This window comes from Cebidichthys violaceus, unplaced genomic scaffold (genome assembly GCF_023349555.1).
Source record: "Cebidichthys violaceus isolate CVI_PGR_0920_01 unplaced genomic scaffold, fCebVio1.0.p SCAF_20, whole genome shotgun sequence".
In the NCBI taxonomy this organism is placed as follows: domain Eukaryota; kingdom Metazoa; phylum Chordata; class Actinopteri; order Perciformes; family Stichaeidae; genus Cebidichthys; species Cebidichthys violaceus.
Genome location: NW_027176373.1, coordinates 3,644,606 through 3,672,571, shown reverse-complemented (window position 1 = coordinate 3,672,571; position 27,966 = coordinate 3,644,606). Strand labels below are relative to the sequence as shown.

Below are 27,966 nucleotides of genomic sequence, written 5' to 3'. Positions count from 1 at the left end.
CTGTCTGTGGTACCTGCTGTGCTACTTAACTTAGCAGCCTTACCTATCACTCACTTATGTTCAGGAATAACAACACGAACGACAGACAAAATGAATTTATTCAGTTTGCTACTCGATGCGCAGTTGCGTTTTAGGGAAAAGATGGACACCATCCATTCGGTGTTAGTGTTTTAGCTGTTATAGCGTTTTGCTTGAGTCCATTTTGCGTGTAAGTGGAAGTGGAAAAAGACAAAGAGAAAAAGAGCTTTCCAATAGCTACAATGGTTTGGGCCTAAAAAGAAGACAAGAGGTAAGGATGGCGAACATCACAGAATACGTTATTTGGTTATTAACTATACTCAATGGTTATCTGACATTTTGGGAGGATGTTAATTTAAATTTCTGCAGGAAATTTCAATGGTTTCATAGCTATGCTAGCCGCTAGCCTAGCCTCAAAAAACGCTAACATTATGCTAAAGGAACTATGCAGGTAGTCTTGTAGGTTGCGTGTTAGCTTCCTGCTAAACGGACAGACGTTGAGGCTACTTTTGAGTTCTGATAATGGCAACAATTGACCCTTAAAATGATGATATCGATAAATGTTATTTTGTAATTCGTGCGGTGGCTTCCGCGTCCTCGAAAAAGTGAGAAAGAGATCGTAGTGATACTGTTCATGTGACGTCTGGTGTTTGTTTTTTTTTTTTACTGTTAAGCCATCGTTGACATACCATAGTTTAATATGGTTATATCTAGTTTATAAATACTTGATTATTGGTATTTGTTAAATGTAATAAAACAGAAGCTGCTCGCAGTTTGTTCATCGTGCTTTAGTAACTGTTATGTTCTTAAACTGCAGATGAACTCTTAAAGCGTAACAATTCAAATTCGAGCAACAATTATTTTTACTTGCTTGCAGTTTTCTGTGCCCCCTGAACGGGACAGTCTAACTAATCCTAGGCCCACAACAATCGTCGGGTTTTCTCACAGTGACTAGCGAAAACTTTTGGTTTGTTGTGTCCTGTGGCCTCCGCACATTGATCCTGCATTTATTAAAGCACATTGGTGGCAGTCCTAGCTGTGTTTTTAGTCAAAAATCGCAATCACTCAAAAATCACCCATTGAATTAGGAAAGGCAACATAATAGCTGATGTGTCAAGCTTTTTTTGGTCTAGCAAAAGAACAGCTGATATGCTTTTTCTAGGAAGCCATTTTACGTGCCTCAGTTGGGGGAAGGGCCAGAAAATGCATCATAAAGTCCACAGTTCAGAAAGTAAGTAACAATTAGCAGTATCACGGCTACATGTCTGTAGTTAGCCGGGGTGTTCTCTGCAAAAAGGAGACGAGGACATAAGCAATCGACTTGTTTATCTTGGTTGACACATCGTGGTGGGGGGGAGGCCTTGGGTCATGAACTCATTTATGGCAAAACATCTGTAGTCAGGTGGTGGTAGATTGAGGTTTAGGCTGTTGGAGTTATGGGTGCAGATGTTTATGAAGTATATGTTGCTTGGAAGTGTAAGAATGTTTTATTTTGGCAGCTATCTGACAATGTGCTCCTGTGTTTAGCAGTTTAAAGCATAATGCTTGTGCTTAACTCATAGGAAGCGTGTAATATGATAGCAATGTATCAAACTTTAATTGAAACTGGTATTGATAAGACTCAAAATCAGCATTATCGTTTGACAATATTGACCATGATATTGAATAATAAAGGAGACGGTTCAGATAAATCGTGTTACACCAGAGTAAAAACTCACATATATAGCTCACGGCCCTTTTTTTTTTTTTTTAAATGAAAATGTTGCGATGAGTTGGAAGTATTCGACTGTAAGATGGCTGAGTGTTGTTGTTTTTATTTAGGGTAAGCACAGAGGTGCCTAGGGAAATCTTAAGCGGACGTTTTAGGGATTTATCGGCCTTAAAATTAGGTTACTCCCAACATCGGCACTGTTGCATTATGGGAATATTAACCAAACAGTCCTGTAAACCAGTAAATGTCTGTTTATTTTGGTGGATAGCGGTTTCTTTTCTGTCATCTTGTCCTCCACTGTGAAATCCTCTTCACTTCCTGTTTAGGTTTTTGCTCTGTGGCTTCAGTATAACTGTTTCCTCTGTAGCCAAGCGAGGGCACTTCATGCGCATGTTCTAGCTGAGATGTTATGGTGACTTGTTTGTCCATTCCAGACAGAGGAGTGGGTGCATGTTTCTTTGGCTTTGACACGTCCATTGTACATTGTGGTCCAGTGTGGTTTTCCAGGCTGGTGTTTTTGGAAAATGAGCAATACCTCGCTCCAGACTGTTCGACAACAATAAGTAATTGTACAAGGTTGTCGAGCTCGCCCTCTCAAAACTGAGTATTCCTTGTCTGAATGAACTGCATGCTTTACAATACTCCTTTATCCTGTTCTTATCACCTCCAGCTCTCTTTGATTATTGAAATGTATTTAATATGTGAAGTCAAAAAGGGAATCATAGCAGTCATCCCGTTCGTTTATTGTACGGATGCTATTCTTCTCGTCAACCAAAAGTAAGAGCTAATTGTGTCTTCAGCGTGTGAGTTTATAACAAAATCGTATCTCCTTTTTAAAGAGAAGCTTGTGAAAAGTAGGATGTTTGAAGGCTTTTCCAGAGTCTGCTAGTTTTAATAAGCCCAAATCTAATCAGACATCAGCAGCTCTTTATTTATTTATTTTTATCCCTCAGTACTGTTGCTCACACAGCAGAAAAATGTGCTACTCACTGTGTCCTGACCTCATGCATCTGTTCTTCAGCTTTTTGTTCTCTTGGATGTGAGTTAAGCTCTCGTGTGGCTCGCTATATAGTCCAGTGGAGGTGAAGCTCATTAAGGACGTTTCATCTCACAGACCTGGCAAGCATCTGTTCTGTTAGATACTGCACTATAATATCGGTCTGAGCATCACAGCATCAGTCTTAGACTGGTGTAACAGTAATGCCTCTAGTCAAGGGAAGTTAAAATGTCTATTGTAATATGTATGGGTAAAATAAGACGTATAGCAAGTAGTGATTTATTTAATACAAAGGTAAATCGTTTGTAATAAGCAATTTTTCAATAGGAACCAGTATTGCTAAGTTAAGCTTCTTAAGAGTTGAGAACCTTTTATGAATCATGCAATTTAATCAACTAGTCTCTTCTTTCACGTTCCCATTTGGCCACAGCTCGTATCAAAACACACGTTCTGGTGAGTGGGGAGGTTTATTTTGAGGTTCGGAGTAGTAAGCTCTGTGTTAGCATGTTTCTATTTGTAGGCAGGCAGATATCCCAGTGTCAAATTTAGCCCGGACTGCTCCCTGAGGAATAAGATTGTGACTGATATATGGAACACTACACATCCCTCTGACTCTGTTTTCCCATGTGATGAGCAGGATCCACTGCATGTGCTGTTTGCATGATGCCTTCGGTTTTTATATAGTTATGTTTCAGGTCGGTACTTTAAGCTTTCTGAACAACGATTTATTCGGGTTCGGGGCGAGTAATAGACTGTTAATCTTTTAGCCTGAATGCTTCAGGCTAAAAGAAGACCTGATACAAAGGTTTAGGGTGGATCTGTTTGACCAAGGCAAGAGGGGTTTCACCTGCCAAGGGCTCTCTTGGCATTGCATCACATTTATGAGTAAGTGAATTCAAAGTATATACACAACACATGCATACGAAAGCTTTATTAATGTGGTTTATTTATACTACTTTTTTGCAGTATAATCAAATAAGTTGCCTTACAAAATTCAAACCATGGTTATAATATTGTTGTTAAAGGCTTTATTAGAGCTATTGTAGATGCGTAAGCAATTTAATCTCATTTAAGTAACCGCTGACATCCCTAATCACTCCGTTTTATTAATAATTCTGCTTGTAAGGCTTGGCTACTTGTACTCATCAAATCTGGATGATTCCTAAGAATTTGAACAGGACATGAGGACATTTTAGAATGATGGATCAATCCAAGATTATGAAGCCTCATTTAATCAGAAGTGTACCGGACATGCTGGAACATGCCGAGTTGAAACTGTGGTTGCATCACGGTATGTTGAATCAACATTGATTCAAAGCCAAGGGAGTGGTTCGTAAATTGTAAAAAAAAAAATGTTCTTACCGTAGTTCAGGTTTGGGTGATGAGGGTCATGTGAAAACGTAAAGGCCTCTTTTGACTATCTTGGTGTGAACATTGAAGAGCTTGAGTGACGCAGGTTCTTTTTAGAAATGTTCCCGAGATAATGGAGGCTTGTGTGTGTGTGTGTGTGTGTGTGTGTGTGTGTGTCACGTTTCACAAACAATGTGGCAGAATGAGCATTGTGCTATCTTGTGTCAAAACTGCAAGTGGCAGCAGTTTCTTACTGAGCTTGTCTGACTTTATTTGTCATTTAAAAATCCATATGAACTTTCTACAGTTTAGCTACAAATGCCATTTACTCGACCACGGATTATCACGCTGTGTTTTGATGGGTCACGAGGCAAGACGAGAACTATTCAGTGATGGAAAAAAAAACCAGTGTAACATCCCATTGCACGAAAGCTAGTAAATACTTTTCTTCTTCTCAGTTTGATTTTATGATCTCGGCATGGAGGAGACGTCACCGGCCTCGAGGCATATTGTGCACTTTTTTTTTAAAACGCACATTTGGATCTTATCATCAGAGTGTGCTCATTGTTAATAATAGTCCTCAGTTAAGAGCTTTGCTGGATGTTAAATATAAAAATGCTCCTAAATTCATCCATTATTAATACTTTTTTTTAATGCAGAGCAGCCCCAGCACCGGGCTCTTATTGGTAAATGCTACCAGCTCCCTCTGATTCAGATAACGCACGCCTGCTGAGAAGAGGCAAGCAAGTCGGTTTCAAATGCTTCAAACCTGCCTGAATGAAAAGGATACAAGCAATTGTTTAGAGAACACGCCAATCAACACTGAGTCTTGTTTTGATATGTTAATTAAAGCTAATCTGAAGACAAATGGAAATATTGAAGGGTTTTCTACTGAAGCAGGAACTAAAGAAATCTGAATACTGAGACTTAATCCTAATGTCGACATTGTCTTCCTCAAACATCATCGGCTAAATACTTTAACATAAGAGGAAGACGGAAAATAAGGCTAATTAATTCCCCCTGTTGTGTGAAAATGTCTTTATATAGCCGCTGGTGTTTCCTAAGGAAAGTAATTTGATTTCATAAGACTGATTTTAAAGTCGCTGCATTTTCAGATATTACGTTTTTTTGGGGGCATTTCTCATCGAGACCCCGTCAAGACCAGCTTGTGGTCTTGATGTCCCGGGTCCCCAAACAGCTGCTTATATGAGGCGGGTTTGCTGCATTTGAACGGGAACACTCCCTCTGGAATGCTCGCTGTCAGCAGGTTTGCTTGAAAAGCACCACAGGACCACCACAGTACACACTACTGACAACCTGTTGTTGATGCATTATGGAATACTCTTTGGAAACACCATTTGAATGAATGTAGGAAACAGTTTTAATGGGGGGGGGGGGTTGAGAAAGATTAGAAATTAAAAAATGTGTTTTTGATTGGATTTACTTTAATTGATTCAAAAAACACTTCAGTATTTCCCAAACATAAGCCCTGACCATAATGACATGGAGTCCTGTGTAATCGTAAGGTTTCCGTCGACATCATTGTCTACAGACGAGCTACGCATTTTAAAATGTTGCAATAAAGGGATCGTAAACTGAGTCAAAGGGAGTTTCCAAAATTTGAATTTCATCATTTTATGTCCGGACTTTGTTTTTCAGGATCGTTTTTCTCTCTCTCTCATTTTTGCATAATCCCTTAAGTGACACCATAATTAAATAGCACATCAAAAAGATTATGAGATTATCCAAAAAAAAGTAATTATGCGTGTTCCCCAAAGTGGATTCTTTTGAAACAAACGGATGTCTCGGGGAACTTAAATAATCCTTGTTTTTGTACATTATTGCAGCGCAATCCCTTAATTAGCTAAACAGTTCATAATTCAAAGCAAGTAGAAGGAAGACAAAACTAGAATATATTAAGAGGAAAACTTTATGATGAGAAGAAATAACATGAATACAACATATAGGCCAGGGGGCCACGGTTTACAGCCTTTACTTCACTCGTTCAGCGGTCCAGGAAACACACCGACCAATTACATTACATTGCGTTGTAAATCATCTCAAAGTGATGCTTCTCAGCCAATCAAATGCGTGTATTCAGATGAGCATCGCAACTCCAGTGAGTTTTTACACACACGGGACAGACGGGTAGAGAGACCCAACAGGAGATGTACGTGAGTCAGAAGTTATTTCACATGTTGTTCTCCAAAAAGAGGAATGTGGACGGCTTAACCAAGAATGGACAGATTGACAGAATGTTCATTCTTCCCACAGCCAGTTTAAAACCAGAGTGTCTCATATGTTCAGTTTAAAACCAGAGTGTCTCATATGTTCAGTTTAAAACCAGAGTGTCTCATATGTTCAGTTTAAAACCAGAGTGTCTCATATGTTCAGTTTAAAACCAGAGTGTCTCATATGTTCAGTTTAAAACCAGAGTGTCTCATATGTTCAGTTTAAAACCAGAGTGTCTCATATGTTCAGTTTAAAACCAGAGTGTCTCATATGTTCAGTTTAAAACCAGAGTGTCTCATATGTTCAGTTTAAAACCAGAGTGTCTCATATGTTCAGTTTAAAACCAGAGTGTCTCATATGTTCAGTTTAAAACCAGTATGTCTCATATGTTCAGTTTAAAACCAGTGTGTCTCATATGTTCAGTTTAAAACCAGAGTGTCTCATATGTTCAGTTTAAAACCAGTATGTCTCATATGTTCAGTTTAAAACCAGTATGTCTCATATGTTCAGTTTAAAACCAGAGTGTCTCATATGTTCAGTTTAAAACCAGAGTGTCTCATATGTTCAGTTTAAAACCAGAGTGTCTCATATGTTCAGTTTAAAACCAGAGTGTCTCATATGTTCAGTTTAAAACCAGAGTGTCTCATATGTTCAGTTTAAAACCAGAGTGTCTCATATGTTCAGTTTAAAACCAGAGTGTCTCATATGTTCAGTTTAAAACCAGAGTGTCTCATATGTTCAGTTTAAAACCAGAGTGTCTCATATGTTCAGTTTAAAACCAGAGTGTCTCATATGTTCAGTTTAAAACCAGAGTGTCTCATATGTTCAGTTTAAAACCAGAGTGTCTCATATGTTCAGTTTAAAACCAGCATGTCTCATATGTTCAGTTTAAAACCAGCATGTCTCATATGTTCAGTTTAAAACCAGAGTGTCTCATATGTTCAGTTTAAAACCAGCATGTCTCATATGTTCAGAGGCCGTGGCGATTTATTAAAAGCAGCAATGTGAAGCGCCACTACGAGACAAAGCCCAAATCTTTTGAGCAAACAAACCCACTCACATCCGAAATGAAGGCACAGAACAAATAACATACTAAGAGCCCAATATGATCAGGTTCCTAACAATGATGTTTAAACAGAGAGAGGAGAATAGAGCTGAAACAAGTGGTTTCAATAACCACAGATACAGTCCCTGAACACACATCTCTCTTATTAGAAGAGGAGAAAAATATAATATTGTGGCTTCACCCTGAATGAACTGAATTTAAAGCTGCAGGACAATTCAGTTAAACACAATTTTTCTAAAATGAAGTACTTTATTTTAAGTCATGAGCTTTCTGTTTTGTAATTTAGTCTTATTTTACTTGCAGTGAGAGAAAAAACATTTATTTGTTATTGGAATATATATATATTGGTACTAAATCATCGCACAAGTTGTTAGACTTTATTGTGATGTGTTCATGACCTTCTGTATGAGGAGATTCTCTCTAACTGTACCTGATTGAATATTGAATAGCTCTGATAAAGGCTAAACAAACAGTTTTCAGAAGAGGTTAAAAGGTGGTGGAGGCTTGGGCCAGTTGTTGTTTGTTTTTTTTATACTAAAAATGTGGTCATGTTTACTCCAGTCATTTGAATACCCCGACATTACATCATTTTCCCGGACGTCTTTACAAAAATTGTACAATAGACACCACCTGGAAGGAAAACACTTCAACAGGAGAACAAGGGGGAGCAGAGGAGGGAACCCTTGTTCCAGGACTGATCAACCTGCAATAGATATTTCACATAAGGAGTGAATTATCCTTTTTACAATTTTTCGGTACATTTTAAAAACCACAAACATATAATATTAAGTAAATATTATAGCAATGTTTTAGTTTCAGGCAAAGTTTAAAAATGTTTAACTAGAAATCTGAACTTTTGGACCGAGCTGAAGTGTCCCTGCCAAGGCATCTGGATCTGTGTACCAACTCTATAATATACCAAGCAGTCAGACCGAAGTGTGCCTTAGGCCAAAGTTGTACCGTGAGCATAGGCTCGGGTCCGTGTTCATTAGTGGGTGTATGTATAGGCTCTGTGTGGAAGTCCACGTATCGGCAATTTGTTGTGGCTGTGTGAATAAGTCTGCGCGACTACGCAAGACGTTTTCAGCGATCTACAGCACATGTGTGGAACAAGTCCTCCCAAGCGGACAGTAAAAAAACAAACAACTTCTACACATCCATGATGTCCGCCGCAGTCTGTTTGCATCCCTTTAGAAGTAAAACCGAGGCTTTAGAAGTGATCAAATCTTAACAACAACCCTAAACATAACAGTGAAACCTGCAGAGGCTCCAGAAGTGATGTGGCATGATGTTGCCAGTTTGTGTACTAGTTTTAATTTAAAAAAAATCCCTGCGACATGTGATAACACATTTGTCAGCATGTCGTCATCTTGTATCACTGATTGAAAATGTCTCCCGTTTGTTACAACCTGCGTGCCGGAAACTGCGCACTGTCTCTTTAAGAGGCTGCAAGGGTGCTTTGCCCTGTGCTCAGGCGTAGTGGGGGAGGGAGGGAGGGAGGGAGGTTGTTGACGGAAAGACAGGCTCTCATTGGCTGGGCCTTTACTGAGGGCAGTGACATCACACGGAGGAGAGGCCCTGTGGTGTAAAATAACATGTCCTTTTATGGGACGAGGTGGATCGTTCCATTCTCGGGGAGAGGTGAGGTTTAGTTCCCCTCTCGCTGCTCCCTTTAATGAAGTCTTTCTCCCTGAAAAATGTCTTCCTGATTTGTAAATAGTTATAGCTGTAAGTCTGTCTTAGACCAATCAATTTTTTTTTATTTCGTGTTAATCCTTTTATTCTATTTTATCTCCTTTTTGTTTTAGTGCTCTTAATCTTGAGTTTAATCATATATTTAACTGCTGTTAGACTTCTGCCCCCTCTCTATTCTCACAGTCTCTTCTTTGATGGTGTACTAAAAGGTTTAATTAGTCACACCCATTTCTTTAGACATAGAGATGTATTACTATGTTTCAGCAGTCTTTACAAATGCCTCATCATCACTATGCTTTGCATGCTTTACATAACTCATATGCTCAATTTACTGTGATTAAAAGATGACAAGAAGGAACCACCGGGACGGTCTCACTCTCTTGTGGACAGGAGACTGTCTCGCGTTCACTCTAAACATTGACACACTTACCCCCCCCCCCCCCCCCCCAGCCTCTTTTCACCTCTCTTGTTCTCCACACATGCCTTCACCTCAAAACACTACACAGACAAAAACAAAAGCTGCAGCTCCCCTTTAGGCTTCACCTAGCGTGGGACTACCCCTGCCGTTTGCCGACGTGGTATCTACCGAGAACGAGCAGTCACCTCCCCTCTTCTAAGTCAGATTTGTCACCGCTCCAAAGGAAATACATTGTACCTTCGAGTAGAGTAAAGAAACTGTAGTTTACACTCTTCCAGCTGGATGCCCACAGATGCATTCAGGAAGAGTCAGGGCCAGGTTGTCTTCACTGGAGGAGGTTAGGCGTAGAAATCTAGGCTGACAAGTCATAACGAGAACACTTCTGAATCCTTGGGAGATCCTTTGAATCCTCCTCCCTCCCTCCTTCCAATGTTTCAGTGGTCGGGGCCATGGCCTCTCAGTCAGGGTAAGAAATGCACGGCTAGTTGGCTGCTTTACTTATTTCTCTTGGTGGGTGAAAAGAATAAAGCACATAACTTAATTTTCACCTCGTTGTACAAGTCCTACTAAACTGTTTTTAGTTGTTACTATAATGGCTGTCTCACAGAATCCCAGTCCTGTGTTCATGGTGCTCAGATGACCATCACTTCTTCCCTTTTTTTTTCTTTTTTGTTGATGGGTCCTGGCTGTTATGTTGTGAGTTAGAAAGAAACAGATGAGCTGATAATTTCGGTACAAAGTGAACTGCCTTTTAACTCAGACTTTGACCTTTTCAGTCTGGCACACTGTTGAATGATTACAATAAGCACACATGGTTACTCTTTTGATATTAATACATGTCATTTAAACTCATGTTGTGTAAGGAGTGATTTGCTTAGGCGAGCACTGTCCTCAATCTACATTGCCTCCCTTACTATGTTGGCAACTGACCAACTCTGTAGGGCTCGGGCCAAAGAATTCAACCCGAGGCTCATTTATGATTTGTGCCTCTTATGGTTTGCTATTGAAACAAGTAAGATATATCTTTAATAGCTTGTCCTGGGTGTTTGTCAAACTGATTCATATCCCAGAAGGCCACAGGTTAGATGGCAGCTGAGTTTGTTGACTAGCGGTGCAACGCATCATAAAACTCACGGTTTGGCTCGCGGATCAGGTCTCAGATTGGATCAGCACAAAAGGGAAAAAAAAAAGTGAGGAAGTATAACTTTTAGAGATCCCTGATCAAGTTTTTTTGCCACCGATACTAATAGCTGATCATTGATGCTCCATATTGGTAGATACAGATCTCGTTATTGGATGAGCTGGTCTATAAGGCTTCAGACTATTTCATTTTTTTGCCACCGTCCCAAAAATCATTTCAACCACGCTGAGGTAAACCATCAAAAGTTCTAAATGTTATCATTTTACTTTGTTATAGTAGTTTATAGTGTTTTCTTTTCTTCATAAAAACACACAATTCCAGTTTCCCACCAACACTACATTTGACATGAGTACATTTGAACAGGTCATGATAACGTTATATAATACCCTCACCCAATTCTCATTTTCACGGCGACTAGAAAAGCATAAATGCTGAAGTCCTGATCGCACGTTTTACCGAATGTTAGCGGATAACGATCGCCAGTAAACCTTTATTTCACACTGTGATGGTTAACGTTAAACTGTGTAATTAATCTATAAGAAAGTAGATGCTAAATTTAAACAGTACACATGTGTTTTAACACGTGGAAAACCTGCGATGCAAACAGAAGTGTGGTTGGATCAAACCTTTTCAGGAATCAATAAGATGAAATGGAAACTGTTTCTTGACGAGCTCTTCATACAAAGTTCTTCCACTTCCTTTTTTTATTCAGAAAAGTTGTATTTTTATCGAAGTATTCATATTGATTCATCCTTAAGGTCACACGATTTCTTCCTAACAAGAACTCTATTTTGTGGCTTTACTCCTAATTAATAGAAGAATGTTCGTTGAACTATTTTGGTTTTACGTCTCCACATTGCATAGTTTCAGTTTCTAGGCTGGTCGAAGGCCAACTTCAAAACAGGTTCTGTTTAGATGCTTGATCCCTAGTCGCACTGTCGCATCATGTTGCCAAGTTTTTCCACATTCTTTTTTTGCAATTAAGTTATTCTGATGTTGCAAAGGCACAAAAGTCAAACAGACTGCTGGCTGCTATGAATACATATAAATGAATACGAACATTAATGCTCGAGGGTTGTTGAAACCAACAGCAGACAATTGAGCCTCCAGTCTGATGCTTTTTTAAGTGCCGTGCTACAGTACGACGGGGTGCAACCCCCCCGTTCTGCTAATAAAACACAACAGTTTGGGTCAATTAGTCGGGCAGAATGGACCGTAGCACTGTTTCAAAAGGACTCGGGACCATTTAACATATCATCCATTTTCTATGTTGTTTGTTTAAATACACAAAGTGCCCGAATGGCAAAAAAGAACGTGGAAAACTTGGCAACGTGTGACTACGGATCAAACGTCTTTGATCATTTGTAATCAGTGGAGATGTAGAAACGGTTATTTCGAGAGCATGAAACTGGTCTTTTCCTCAAACCACAGACTACATTTATAGCATGAAAGACAGTTATATTACATATGTTGGTACTTGTCAACTGGGGGAGGCCAAATAACCAACATCAAGCAGAATACACTAGGATGTGGCAGGAGTGAATCTACACTCAAGGAGACCTGTTGTAGTAAATTGGATATTGTGCAATTTAACTTCAACTTGTTTAGTTGTAGACGATGTGTAGTCTGAACCTGCTTCTCAGCCGTGCTGGGAGTTTACAGACGAAACAGTGGGATCCACAATGTTTTCCTTCTCTTGACACGTCTGCTGATAACACCGGTGTGAATGTTGTGTCTCAAATGGTTCACAGTGGCCTTGGGTCGCCTCCTGAGCTCTGGGTTAGTGTAGCCTACCTAGCTCTGCTCTGCAAATCAAGTTTCCTATGAGGAGTGATGACTCAGCATTGGGTGTTTCTGATAATGTAAAACAGGCAGAGGCTTTGTAAAAGGTGTTGGTTGGGAAATTACAATTTAGAGTGACTGATAAGCTGACAGATAACCAGTCAGAAGTTGTACAAGTGGAGCAAGTGTTGGCATAACTTAAGTCTAAGATAGATTTCTGCAGGAATGACTTCTAAAACCCGGAGAAGAATTCAGCATGTTTGCACTTCTGGGTTCCCTCGCCTCAAAGTCAGTGTTTTTTTTTTTTTTTAATGGGTTCTTGGGTTAGATGCCTGAAATAAGGACTGTAGTTAACAAAAGCGTAAGAGATTTTATTGATTTGTTCTACAATATAAATATGTCTGTAAATATCCCACTTTTTAAATTTTTACGCTTTTACGCGTCTAAAAAAAAGGCGTCAAAAACATTTAAATATCATTAGCTTGTGTTTGCCAAAGAGCTTATTTTCTGTCGTAATTTATAATCCCATTGGCTTTTTGTCGAGGGGAACCAGTGTGATGTGTTGAGTTCCGGGGGTTGGCCTAAAAAAAAAAGCGTCGTCCCTGCAGCTCTCTCTAATTCTGTGTGATTGCTTGTTCAGATCAGTTTTCATGTGAGAGCAGTGTGAGTTCTTCCAGGAAACTGAAGCCTCGTTTGACTGCCTTCTCACGTTTTGATTGATTTTCCCCGTGTGGAGTGTTTTTTAAAGTCTTTTCATCCATGCTCATGGTAAACACCCCTGTGTTTATAGTTTAGGAGGAGGCAGGGTAGAGTCTGTATAATCACACTCTTGTCAACCGCGTTAAAACCATTGTTGTCATTGGAAGAGCCCAAAGTGGTCGGCTTAAACCGAGAAGCGACACGCCTGGCTGATCATTTGCTCCTTTCAGGTTTTAAAAAGCTCCGCATTTGCTTTCTGTTACAGACACAAGTCTTCTTTGTGGTGGTGGCTCCTTTTTTAAAAAACACGTACTTGTTCCGTCCAAATGGCCAGCAGAAGTTTTACAACTTGTTTAAAAAGACATTAGCAGCCTTGTGTTTTATCCTCTGGTAGTGTACACAGCTTTATTCCATGTTAATGCTTTTTGGTGTCGTTTTGTCTCTCTGGTGTTAATCCACACATTCATGAAGTTGCAATGTTATGTCTGCACTACACACATTACAGTGAGGGCAGCGATGTGTGTTGAGCAGTTACGGAGTCGATGGCTTCTAGATGAAGTTTAATAGCAGCAGGTTATTGAATCCTAATTACAGGCTGATATACTACTCCTGAAAAGATTTGCATATTCTTTTCATGTCAAGTGAATGACGCTTTTTCAATCTACTCCAAAACACATGCACTTCTACATTTTGAGTACTTTATTTTCTGAGGGAACAACCATTCAAATTGTACTTCTTAACTTCTCGATGTATGAAGATGTTGAACATGGCCGTTAGTAGTTTTCAGGTGGGGGACACATTTAAATCAACCATCTGTACGAGCAGAAGTAGACTTGTGCATATTGTCTAGACCAGCCTAAGCCTATTAGAGACTACTTTCTCCTCAGGTCATCTCTCTGTTCATGATGTTTGTGGGGTAACACTGATGATGAACGTCCTATTTGTGGTCTACCAATAAAGTGACTCAAAGTAGAGGGCAGTGTAGGCCCATTCTAACTGTATGATTTGTGGTGAACAGTTGGAAACTTGAACTAGTTGGTATTCATTTCCGAAACCAAGAACTCATAGCAGGAGAGAGAACTGAAGAGCTCATGTTGTTTAGTTACCTCACTGTTTAGGAGTAACTTTTAGGGAAATTCTCACAGACCCGCCAGGTGTTTCTTTCTGTCACAAACGACTCACTTTCACGATGCTGCGTCGTTTTATAGCCGCCACTTGTAAAAACCCCACAAGATAAGGAGTCTGTTTACAGTCCCCCTCCTCGGCGTGTGCTTATGTTGACTTGTTGTTGTTGTTCTGTTTGCGTTATTAGCAACATGAACCGTGAGGACCGGAATGTGCTCCGAATGAAAGAAAGAGAAAGGAGAAATCAAGAAATCCAGCAGGGAGGAGGAGGAGAGGCCTTTCCAGCAAATTCACCTCTCTTCCCTGAACCCTACAAAGTGGTAAGTTTGTTTGCCTCTCCCTTCAGCTTTCACATGATATTCATTAGTCAGTTCAGAGGAGTTTTGTAACAGTGACAGGAAGCGACAACTTCACAAAACTTAGAGGAACATTCACGCTTCATCACATATTATTTGAACCGTCATACCTACACCTTTTTTGATATTTTTGCTGGCTTAGTAGGCTTCTGTGGCAAAGGTGGAAACCCTCTTTCTTTTGGTGTGTGTGTGTGTGTGTGTGTGTGTGTGTGTGTGTGTGTGTGTGTGTGTGTGTGTGTGTGTGTGTGTGTGTGTGTGTGTGTGTGTGTGTGTGTGTGTGTGTGTGTGTGTGTGTGTGTGTGTGTGTGTGTGTGCTTAATGTAACATTTGTTTGACTTTCTACATTGCTTGAGTCTGGGGAAAAAAAACCTCTAGTTTGTCTCTCCTGTTTGATGAAGACTTGAACACATTTTGTGTCAGTTCTTTGTTTTGTTCTTTTTCACAATGACCTTAAGGATCCTGCCGTCTTGCAGCGCTTCATATCTGAACACATTCTGTTGTCTTTCAATCGAGACGATTTCGCACAAATTTCCAGCTGTAATTGGCTGGTCTGTGTGCAACGTAGTATGTGGTTACGTTGATCATAGCTATTTAAAAACGGTACGCTTTTCCAAGCTTTTGGCTTAAATTAAATAATGGTTAGCTGTCAGATAATCAGCTATTGACTAACTCTGCACAAGATACGAAAGAGTCGGTTGAATTGTCCACACCTGTCTTTGGTTAGCGGTTTTGTAGTGCAGCTGAAGAAGGTAAACATAAGATCACGCCAGCACCCCCCCCCCCCCCCCCCTCCTCACACACACAGCCACACCCCTTTCCTCCCATGTCTGTGCTCACAGATATAGATGTAGGGCAGCCAGCTCCCTGCTCCTACTCGGCCAGTATAATTTGTAAAGAGGATTGGAGGAACTGGTCTAATCTTTGCCACTAACCAGATTTGAGCCGAGGTGAGTGGCGCCACTCCTTTAGCTCAGAGTTAGTCGTCAGAGCGGCAGAGATGGAATGTGTCCTGACAGGTTGGGAATAGAAAGGCGACCAGAGGTGAGCGATGAGTGCCGACCCGTGTGTTTTGGACCACAACAAAGTGAAAGGTAGATAGTCCTTGACCTTTTTGCACGGGAGGAGAAAAGGCAGTTGGCAGCAAAAAAAAAAGTGTTATTGGGCACGCTTTTGTTTTTCTGTCTTCAGAAACAATAGTACAAAACAATGCGGAAAAAGCCAACCTGTTTAAGTCACTGGCTTTTCTACACTTTGTATTTCTTGTCTCCTGCTTATGTCTTATGTAAGCTTCAGTTTGCCCCCCCCCCCCTCTCTGTCATGCTCCACTAAGTGGAAGTTTACTGTGTTCAGCATTAAAGGCCATGTGTGCACGCAGCTGCAGCTGGGGCCTCCCAGATGTAGACCAGCAAAGCAGTAACGTTTTAATGGTGCTGAACTCACACACTTTTAACTCTGCTGCACAGAATGATGAGCACTAAATTATCATACCATTATTGGTATATATACAGTACATAAACACTGCATATAAATGCATATTGTCATTCTTGAATTTGATTTAAGTTGGCCTTTTTTTCTTGTGCCCAGAATCTAAAAGAAAAGACTTACTAAACAAAAAAATCCAATAATCACATCCATGTTTGCCTTTTTTTAGGGCATTTTAACCACAAAGATTAGGCAAAATAAACGGGTAACAGATAAAACACTGATGCTGTAGTTTGTCGTTTTTGCAGGCGAAAAGGTCAACATGGAGGTAAAGTTCCTAAAAAGGTTTGTGAGAGCGTTTCTGCAGACGACAAAGGCTGTACAAGATGTAGTTGTTCTGTTAAGTCTGTATTTTCAGAACAATGAACCAACTGTGTAATGACTCAGGTGTTTCTAATTTCTTTTTACGATTCATTGTTTTTAGCATTATCGGCCACCATATGTGCCAGTATGTGTGATGAGCCAGAGTATTACCCTTGTGAAGTACTTGTATTTACAAAAAAAAGCAGCAGTATTTCTGTTTCTAATACAATCCTAATAAAACACACCATTTCTGTTGGAACCACAAAGTAAAACGAAACATCCCATAAGAAGAATGGGCCGCGCTCCACACGTGTGAGCCGAGCTGTGCTAGCAGGAGGCAGCGGCGGTGTGCATGTTGTGACCACGCTCGTTAACATTTCCTGCTACAGATAACGGCTTGTGTTTCCTCACCCCGTGTGCGACTCTGTCAAACAAAATAGAGGTCTAACGCTCCGTGTGAAACTGGATATTTTGCACAGACCGTCACGGGCTGATTGCCCGGCAGGTCGGCTGTAACCTGTGGCTTCAGTGTGATTGATTAACTTCTGTGGGCGGACTTATCTGTGTGAACAGATGGGTGTGGACCCATTTTGAATGAGCTAACTCAACGATTGGTGGATCTCTAATGTTCAGTTGATTATTTTCTCAATGTTTTAGATTTTTTTTAGAGAAAAGTGATGACCCATGGTTCAGGATATTATTAGTTTCTTTCTTTTTGTCATTTGAATTATGCTCATTTTTTCATATTTTAGTGATTTAAAGTTTTTCTTTGTTGGAGAAATGCATTTTCTCTTCATTCTGATGGAAAGTAATTAACCCAAGTGTTGAACTTGTGCCCATAATGACTGTTTTCTCTGCCCCTCTTCTCTCCTCTCTGCTTTCCCTCCGTTCGTTTCTCTCTCACTTATTTTCCTCTCAATGCATTTTTCTGTCTCCTCTTCTTCTCTGTTTTATTTTTTTTTCTTCATCGTCACACCGTTCCCCCTTCCCCACCTCTCCATCCCCCCTTTCTCTGCTTCTCTCTTCAGTCCAGCAAGGAAGATAAACTGTCAAGCCGTATTCAGAGCATGCTGGGCAATTACGACGAGATGAAAGAGCCGATTGGTGACACACTTCCTAAGATTGGCGGTAAACCATCTAACAGCTCGTCTTCCTCCGAGGAGAAATCGGGCCCACCTTTGTTCGGCGGGGACCAGCGCGGTGTCGGTAGCGGTGGCAGCAGCCAGAGCAGCAAGTGGACCCCCGTTGGCCCCGCGGCAGGCGGTTCTTCGTCCCAGTCCCAGAAGCGCTCGGGACTCCAGGGCGGCCACGGTAGCCAGAGGAGCAGCGGCAGTAGCGGCGGCAGCAGCAGCGGTAGCCAAAGACACGGAGGGGAGGCGCGGGAGAAGAAGTCGAGTAAACACAGCGGGGGGTCGGAGCACTCCAAGTCGCACACGTCGAGTCCGGCCAAGGGCTCGCTGAGTTCCTCCGGCAGCAACAGCCACTTGCGGGGCTCCTTGTCCGGCGAGCAGCACCACAGCAAGGAGCGCTACCGCTCCAAGTCCCCGCGAGACCGAGAGGCCAACTGGGACTCTCCCTCACGGGTTCACACCGCCTTCCCCACCGGACAGCACTCGAGTCAGGCCTTTCCCCCCTCTCTCATGTCCAAGCCCGGCTCCATGCTGCAGAAGCCCACAGCGTATGTGCGGCCTATGGACGGCCAGGAAACAGCAGAACCCAAGAGCTCGCAAGCGGAAAGCTACAGCGGACAGTCGCACAGCAGCACCATGGGAGAGATGAAGTCCAACAGCAAGGCCTCACTTTCCAAACTCAAGATCCCCTCGCAGCCTGTAGAGGTGAGGCTGGTCTTCAGGCTTTCCATAAACTATATGTTAATGTACACACTTACCGTATAAAGCTAAAGTAGCAGACATTGTATATGAAATCTACTGACGTAGAATGGCAGCGCAGGGTTCATGTTTGGAGCTTGTATTTGTAATGACGTAATAACTGGAAGAGATTACCTCGCAGCATGTTACACTTGGTCTGATTGAACTCGTAGGTATAATAAAATGCCTTTGGAATGAATCATGCTACTCAGAATGGAAGCCTCCTCCCACCCGCAGCACTGACCTTCGTGTTGAGTGTGAAAACGTGTTAAACATGCTGTTTCTGTCTTTAGGGATCTGGTGACGCCAACTGTGTCGATGAGATTCTGAAGGTAATTGTTGAAATAATCCTCTGTCAGGCCAACAGTTCACAAGTATTCAGAGGGAGAACCCCTTTTGCTCGAGTCAGTGAAAGAGCACTTCACATTACTCGCACCGTACAACTAATTCACATTTTTCCCTGTGTGTGTTTATTCTTTCTTTCTTTCAGGAAATGACTCAGTCGTGGCCCCCTCCGCTGACGGCTATCCACACTCCCTGCAAAACAGAGCCCTCCAAGTTTCCATTCCCCACCAAGGTCAGCATTGCACCAGTGCCTGTGTTTACTGTTTGACTCAAATGATGTGTCATGTGTTGTTATGCGTCTTGCTTGGTGCCAACAGACCTTACAAAGCAAATGTAGCCAAAGCAGAGAAACCTTTTTGTGGCCGTCTGATTAGAACTATAAAGTGATGGGACTAGCGATTGCTAATTGATTATTTGATCGATTAATAATCGATAAGGAGACTAACACAGAAACTAAATGAAGGCTGTTTGAACTTGCTATGGGCTAATAAACATAAGCTCAAGGAGTTCTCTTTTTAAAATTGATTCGTTTTCATTTATTCACTGATTGTTGGAACAGACAAATAATTCAGAATGTCTTCTTTTTTTCACCTCAGGACTCTCACCCTTTCCCAAGTGGGCACAGTGAGTATCACACTCATTTCTGATTCAAACCCAATATAAAATAAATATGTATGTATGTATGTGTGTGTGTGTGTGTGTGTGTGTGTGTGTGTGTGTGTGTGTGTGTGTGTGTGTGTGTGTGTGTGTGTGTGTGTGTGTGTGTGTGTGTGTGTGTGTGTGTGTGTGTGTGTGTGTGTGTGTGTGTGTGTGTGTGTGTGTGTGTGTGTGTGTGTGTGTGTGTATGTATGTATGTATGTATGTATGTATGTATGTATGTATGTATGTATGTATGTATGTATGTATGTATGTATGTATGTATATATATATATATATATATATATATATATATATATATATATATATATATATATATATATATATATATATTTGTTGCTCATGAGTTTTGCTTGTTTTTTAGAGCGAGGTAGTTCGTCCAAGAGCTCCAGCAGCCACCAGTCCAAAGCTTGCGATGACCAGCCCACGTAAGTGCTCCATCCTTTCCTCCCGTCCTCCTTTCTCATCGTAAGCCCATGTTTATAGCTTACTAAAAACAAATAGTTATGATGAGGTAAGAAACAAGACATGCATAAATGACCTCAGTAAGACGTGTAGACGGAGCCACCGTCACCACTGCTGTAATGAAATACAAAGATTTAATTCCGTTTCATTCCTCAGTGTACTACTAGAAGATGACCTGAAGCTCAGCAGCAGTGAGGACAGTGATGGAGAACAGGACTCTGCCAAGAACGCCTCAAGGAACACTTCAGCAAGGTAAACCACAACACACACGTACGTTTGCGGGGGGGGATAGCATCAACCTTTAGCACACATCAAGTCCACACCTTTCACAAAATCAACAGTGGGTGTTAGCAGTCACAATAACTGCGCTGTGAGGCAAATTCAAAATTCTGGAAAAATACAGCTGAAAAAATGTGCAGATCAACTATGGAAGCGCTAAGTAAATATCTAATCCATATGTAGTGGTTAAGGCCAATCCTCAGCTATAAAGGTGTTTTCCAGAGATTATCAGCATGTTGAACACTTCAAATATTCACATGGAGCAAAGAAATGTGTGATTTTAAACACACCACGTGATTCGGTTGTTTGTACGCATCCTTCGGTGTGTACAACATGACTGAATGTGTACTGCACACAATATAATGCCATAATTCTGTGACGACAGCAATAACAGTGAAGGAGCGGAGCAATCCAGGGACGATTCGAGCAGCCACAGCGGCTCAGAGAGCAGCTCGGGCTCCGACAGCGAGAGTGAAAGCAGCACGACGGACAGTGAAGCCAATGAGCACCCGCGGCCCGCCTCTCCTGAGGTAATGACTGACCAGTGACTTTGTACAAAGCTCACTTAGTGATGATTTGGTACTCAAGCGTCATTTTCAATGGAACTGTTCCTCTCTCTGTCCACCCTTCATTTAGGTTGTAATAGTTACAAGGCATCATATATACAATAATTTTCCCTCTCTAACACAACGTCTTGCGTCTGTGTGTTCTCCTGCTCCCCCTCAGCCTGAACAGCCCATGGCCAACAAGTGGCAGCTGGACAACTGGTTCAAGAAGGCCAAGCAGTTCTCTCCGGCCTCTCCAGCGGACAATGTTCCGACGAAGTGCAAGAAAGAGGGCAGGGATAATGGCTCAGGACGCGGCTATAGTAGCCAGGGAGGGGGTTCAAAAGACTCGGCGGCACCGACCCCGAGCAGGGACTTACGGGCGGCGCAAAAGGGCGCGGAGGGTGGCCGTGGTCGGCAAAAATCCCCCGCCCAGAGCGAGGGTGGCACAAATCCGCGAAGGAGCGTGGGTAAAAAACAGCCCAAAAAGTCTGAAAAGCCCCCAGTGGTGGAGGAACCCAAGGGAGGCCTGAGGGTGGAGAGTGAGCCAGCTCCAGAGATACCTCCGCATCGACCTAAAGCTGCTACTAAGGGTTCCCGCAAACCAAGCATCAAAAAGGAACCTAAATCCTCCCCGAGGCCCACTGCGGCTGCTGTCACTACTGCAGACAAGCGCAAGGCCAAGGCGCCCACCAAGACTTCCCAGAAGTCCCGCGAGTTTGTCGACACGGACTCTTCGTCGTCGGACTCTGAGGGGAACGACAGCATCCCGTCGTCGTCGCAGACGCCAAAGTACACCGAGAGCATCAGGACCCCCGTGTGTGTGTTTTCTCCAATGGAAGAAAAAGAGCTGTTGTCTCCCCTCAGTGACCCCGAGGAGCGCTACCCTACAAGGCAGCCCCAGCACCAGGTTTTACTAGTGAAGATAGGTTCGTCTCTCTTGTTTTACACTCATCTAGCTGGAGTGCACACTCCCTGAAGCTTTTCTTTTCTTTGGACCGAATTAAAGCGCACCCTTCCCTTCCTTTTCCTTCACCATTTCCTATAGATCTCAGCTTGCTGTCGAGGATCCCAGGGCGGCCCTACAAGGAGCCTGCAGAGATAAAAGTGGAGAGGGACGACTCTCTAGACAGGGACAGCAAAGACTTCAGCAAACAGAGCTCTGAGAAGAGCTCTAGTAAGGCCAAGAGGAAACACAAGGTATGAGGCTGGATAGAGCCAATTCCTGTCTGTACTCTCTGCTGTTTTCATTGATCTTAAAATGTACTTCTCGCTTTGAAAAGAGTACAGGTGGTGTATTCACGCCTAGCTCGCCTGGACCAGTTGGTTCTAAACATGCAAAGCAAAAAGAAGCGGGGCGGAGATTGCATTATTAAGATCATTTAATCATGTTAACATGTTGCGAGGAAGCATTTAGAGGCAAATCTTTCCAGGTTACGTTTCTGACCAATGAGAGAACAACTTGCTTGGCATGGTTTACTACTTTTGGACCACTCTTGAATGCTGTCTTCTTGTGAACACAAGCGAATTGAGGAGTAAATGCAACAATTGTATCAAATTAGTCCCTGAATCGGAACAAATCAAACAAACCGCAGGTCTGAAAACAGTCTAAAAGAATAGTTAAATGGAAGATTTTCCTTTCACCAAACAGCATATAGATTCAAATGAAACTGATTTCTATTTGGATCTTTTTTTCATTATTACTTTTGTCAGGGAAGTATTTCATCATAGCTGTGAAACTACCAAAGAAAGACTTACAATCTAAGTGATGTGTTTATGTGGAACCATTAAGCATTGGCAGAAGGTTGTACTGCACTTCATATGAGTTCAAGTGCGAAATTGCAAATTTCTTTGTCATCAAATCCTACAGAGGCATGTGTGTACACACACACACACACACACACACACACACACACACACACACACCAGTTAATCCTTTAATGTGTCTTCTAATTTCCTGCGACCTTTGTGTCTTTTTAGAACGATGAAGATGGCACAAAGCCAGAGAGCAAGCGCTGCAAGCTAGAGGAGAAGTCCCTATCTCATCATAAAAACAGCAGTAAAGAGTGAGTATTCCTCCGTTCACACTGAAACACTCTGCACTCGGTGTGACAGTAGTACTTCATTTCTTTACAGGCAACATGAAGCTTTCTTTTCTATTCTTACAATTCACAAAAAACACCTGTGAACTCTAGTTAGAAAAACTCAATGAAATGACTTGTTTATTACTTTACAGCCTCTTTAAGCCGCACCTATTAACCTTCATGATAATGACCGCTCGGCTATGATTTTAATGTTTATCTTGAATGTTAATATTTAATTTTTTTGAGTGTTAGTATTTTGTGATGTGGAGTACGGTACTGCAACACACGGCTGGTTCGTTTTTAAATACCATGATACACGTGTTACAATGACCATTCATGTCCCACCAGGTCTAAGAGGTCTATGGAGAAGAAAGAGAAAGAGGAGCCAGCCCCCTCTCCTTCCATGTTGGGTCTACAGCGGACGCCTAAGGCGGAGCATCCGAGTCGAAAGAGGACAGTCAGCCAGTCCTCCACCTCTTTGTCCAGCGGGACAGGAAGTGGGAAAGAGGGAAGCCACAGCACCAAGGGCAACTCCACCTCCAGGCACAGAAAAGGAGAGGACAAGGGACGCAGCACACGCGACGGCAAGGTGAGCGCGAGTAACCGTACCCCCCACCATTTGCTGTCGCGTGAATACCTGGCATTGTGGATTCTGTGCAGAGTGCAAGTGCGGTCTTTCATCAAGTTTGCCGACTGTGCAATGTTTCCCACCCGAGGAACTTAAATAATGAAGCACGCAAGCATGTCGGGAAAGGGTAATGGTCGAAAACATAGCCACGATATAGGTTTTATATATTGTATATGCCCAATATCCATAGAGCGCAAAACATTTTCTCCAGACACCCTCAAGCTCACCCTTTTCTCCGTTTTATTCTTCACTTCAAACACCAGGCCCCCCTTTTTTTTAATCTTTTTTTCTGAAACTTTATTCCCTCTCGCTCGCTGTCTCCGCAGGAGAAATCCTCAAAGGGCTGCGATAACCAGCTGGCTGTGCCTCCGCTCTCCACGGACGGCTCCAAGTCTCAGAGATCCAAGCTGGTGTTTGAGGACAGGTAAGAGGAGCTCTTTCCACTGCGGATAACCCCTCAGCAGGGTGTGCAGAGAGAACTGCTGTGGGGATCTAGTATTGCCTTTGATGCATAAAGCTGCAGGAGGTTTCGGGAGGTCATGCATAGATGTGCCTGCATGCAGAGGAGATGATGTAAATTTCCATTTTAAAAGGCTCTCTGTTGGGAGGCTTTGTCCTTTTTCACACAGAGGTAAAGAAATAAGATAGTCTTGCCTCTTTAGTTTTGTCTGTTGTTTCATGGTTTGATTTAATGGAATAATAACTGTTTATGTATATCTGTGCTTAGTGTAAATTTATGCTGTTTCAGAGAAGTAATTAAATGAGTTTGACCTGTTAATAATGTTGTTTCAGGGTCCATTCGGCAGATCACTACTTACAAGAGGCCAAGAAACTGAAGCACAATGCAGATGCACTGGTGAGAGCGTGAGCTTACTGCCTATTTACATGTGTAATGGAGATGCTGCAGTGTCAGCTGCTGCATGCAAAGCAGTGAGAGAAGAGGACGAGGTCTCGACCTTTAGTATAAAACAACATGGAGATTAATGCTTGTTATAGCAACGCAGTTACATTTTCCTTTTTATTGCTCAAATTTATTGTATTTACTGGGAGATTTACCTCAGACACAAAGTCTTAATAGTCCTTCTTTCTCTGTGCTCTCACAGTTATTGAGCAGTATGTTTAAAAAACAAAACAAAGGTGACTGTATTTAAGCGGCGGGCTGGTATCAGTGACGTACCTGAGATACCTGACTTGGCTGCATGCTATTTCCACTCAAAAATCTTGAAAATTTTACTTTATTTTGCATTTTACAGTTTTTTGTAATTTAAATACTCCGTCTGAAGAGAAAATCACTCCGACATTAAGTTAGGCAAACAAACATGATACAAATGAACACAAAACATATTGATGAGAACTAAGCAATAATATTTTTCTTCTCCTAAAAATAATGTTTTACACTATGGATAGGCTTTAATTTTATCTATAATTTCCATGTTATACAATTCTTTAACCCATACTACAGTTCATTAGTCCACATCTATGATGTTTTACATTCCATTTAAAGGCCAATGCATACATAATTGAGTTGTTACTGTTATTAAAGGAGTTTATTGTATTCACACCAAACCATGTGATTTTTACAACCATGTCAAATTGAAGTCATGTGAGCAGCATTTATGTGTGCCGTGACAGGTTCAGAAAGAAATGCAATATTAAACCAGTACACGCTCTCTAACTCGGGACGCTCCGCCATCAGTGATTTCATTGTCGCTGTCTTCCCCGTTCCCTCTTTTTACAGTTGGACCGCTTTGAGAAGGCCGTTTACTACCTGGACGCTGTGGTGTCTTTCATTGAATGTGGCAATGCTCTGGAGAAGAGCGCTCAAGAAGCAAAGTCTCCCTTCCCCATGTATGCTGAAACAGTAGAGCTCATCAAGTAAGGACAAACGTGCTTTCATTGTCACTATTTAAAGGGGAACGCCACCGTTTGTACACATCGGAGTCTGTTTGCAGGTGTTGTGTGGCACCGCTGCCTTAAAGGAATGTTACATGAGTTGTGGCTAAAGACTACAAGTTTGAATATGAAAACAAACCTGGTGGTGTAGAGTTAAACAGACGTGAGCTTACCGGACCTCTGTAGCCGGCTCCTCATCTCTGCTTGTGGCTCGTGGTGCGAGGCAACTTTAGCCTCACACGCAATATCCAAATGAGACAATCCAACTGGTCGAGTTGGATTGTGGGTAATGTAGCCACCAGGTTTTGACAAGAAAGATGAATGTTTTGAATTAAAAAGATACCCCTGGTTGTGCTGGATACATATTTTTTTTTTTTTTTAACTTCTATTGTCAGTTCATGTTATAGAAGGTCAGAGTACTCTTCTAAACAGAGTCAGTCTGTTACATGTCACTTTTATTGAAATGAATGTTTTTGTAATGACCTAAGCAGTTTGTTCTCCAAGGAACTAAACATTTGTTCCGTCTGTACGTTCAGATACACTATGAAGTTAAAAAGCTACCTGGCCCCAGATGCTACTTCAGCAGACAAGAGGCTAGCTGTGCTTTGGTAAGTACGCTGTCTGACAACAGCTGATGTGTTTCATGTTAAAGAGGCGTCATCCTGTCCTTAGCCTTCAGCTAAAAGTCCTCAAAGCCCCAGCTGTTTGATTGTAGGGAGGGTTGTGTGTTTAAGCAGCCCGCCCCTCCCTCTGGTCATTGCTGTCTTCTTTGCATGTTTTGGATCTAAAATGAACCTTTTTCTCTTTACAGCCTCCGATGCCAGTCTCTCCTCTACCTGCGGTTATTTAAGCTGAGGAAAGACAGCGCACTAAAATACTCCAAAACCCTCACCGAACACTTAAAGGTACTTTTTTGTTTCCTGGAAGCTGAAATCAAGTTTGGCTGGGCAAACCTTCAAAACCAAAACGAAACTCAATATGCATTCCTTGTATGTCGTTTATTTATTTATTTTTACGTGAATGTGTAACCTGCTTTGTACATAATGTTCTTTCCTTCATTTTGTTTGACAGAATTCTCTGAGTAACACCCAGGCTCCCTCTCCTGGAATGGGAAAGTAAGTCACGGCCTTCTTTGCTGTTTGGAGAGGAAACGTGATTGTAAAGGAGACATCTGTTTCCTGCACGTGTTGAATGTTGAGAGAAAATAAGTTAGACATTTCCCCAATGGTAAAAAGTTTTAGAATTCCACAGAAAAGAACACTTTGACGCTCTTAAGTCGTACTGGGCTGCAATTACATCAAATCTGTTTCTAAACCAGAACCAGCTCTTTTTTTTTTCCTCAACCGTGCTCTTCTCTGTTTCCTAATTCAGCAAGGCAGCAGGTATGCCCTCTCCCGTGTCTCCCAAACTGTCGCCGGGCACGGCCGGGGGCTACTCGTCCGTCAGTAGCAGCAGCAGTGCCAGCTCATCTGTGACCATACCTCAGCGTATCCACCAGATGGCTGCCAGCTACGTCCAGGTCACCTCCAACTTCCTGTACGCCACCGAGGTCTGGGACCAGGCGGAGCAGCTATCCAAGGAGCAGAAAGGTGAGCCACCTTTTTAAAACAGATCAGGTTTTGGGACAACATATAACATTAGGGGGATTGTCGTATCAAGTCAGGGGGACCAGAAAAAGGGGAATTCCTGACCGATCGCAATACTGAAATGTATACTTATCGGTGTTACACCCACCAGAGTCTCGTTCCAAATCCTGTAATAGTAAAGCATGGTGCTTTGCTTTTATGACTTCAGTGTTGCAGCTGGATCCCACATGTTGCACTGTTTCACCACTTTTTTATAGTAACGCTAATATTCTGGAAGTTTCCTACTATTCCAGTACTTTTAGTTTCAAAATTAAATATACATCCCGACCATTTAAGAGACCACAGTTGTGTCTTTCCCTTTCATTCCGCTGTTACCTCTCTACTGTCTGCTATCAAATAAAGTTAAAGATGCCCTGAAAAATTAGCTTTTTGATTACCAAGATGATTAGCTAGAACTCCTAATGAATACTAACAATTTAATAGTGCTGAAAGATTAGTTGAACATTTATCAAACATGCTGGTTTCAGCTTCTCAAATATTAGATTTGTGAAATCTGAATATCTTTGGGTTTTGACTGTTGGTCGGTTATAACAATCATTTTTAAGACATCATCTTAGGCTCTTGGAAATAGTTTTTCACTATTTTCTGACATTTTGTAGACCGAACATTTAATTTATTACTAAGAAATAGAGAAGAGAAAATCTGAATAATGAAAATATAAATGATGTTGCATCTTGAAGATGCCTTGAGTCGCAGGCCTTTTGAACTGACTCTGCACCCCCCTCGCTGTCTTTTGTTTCCCCAGACTTCTTCTTAGAGTTGGACAAGGTGATGGGTCCTCTGATCTTCAACACCAGCAGCATGACAGAACTGGTGCGTTACACGCGGCAGGGCCTCCACTGGCTGCGTCTGGACGCAAAGCTTATTCCCTAGCAAGAACTCGTTCCCTGCTCGCTGCTTACACACACACACACACACACACACACACACACACACACACACACACACACACACACACCTCAGCTTCTTGAGTTAAGGAACATGTGCTCAAAGACGATCACGCATGCGCTCACAGACAGACACACATACAATGATGTACTGTACGCACACACACACACACACACACACACACACACACACACACACACAGTCCACCTCTGCTCCTCCACACACACACACACACACACACACACACACACACACACACACACACACACACACACACACACACACACAAACAC

At 42.0% G+C, this 27,966-nt stretch overlaps 1 protein-coding gene across 1 annotated transcript; it reads left to right on the top strand.

Moving 5' to 3' along the window:
- On the top strand, positions 1 to 27,966 carry aff4 (AF4/FMR2 family, member 4). Its single transcript, XM_068715709.1, has 21 exons — positions 1 to 289; positions 14,422 to 14,554; positions 17,404 to 18,210; positions 18,537 to 18,575; positions 18,734 to 18,820; positions 19,185 to 19,212; positions 19,610 to 19,673; positions 19,867 to 19,962; positions 20,375 to 20,519; positions 20,716 to 21,463; positions 21,583 to 21,734; positions 22,515 to 22,600; positions 22,967 to 23,207; positions 23,573 to 23,670; positions 24,039 to 24,102; positions 24,985 to 25,121; positions 25,676 to 25,747; positions 25,951 to 26,044; positions 26,211 to 26,254; positions 26,511 to 26,728; positions 27,531 to 27,966. The coding sequence occupies exons 2-21, from the start codon at positions 14,426 to 14,428 to the stop codon at positions 27,656 to 27,658; spliced, it is 3,477 nt and encodes a 1,158-aa protein (XP_068571810.1). The 5' UTR covers positions 1 to 289; positions 14,422 to 14,425; the 3' UTR covers positions 27,659 to 27,966.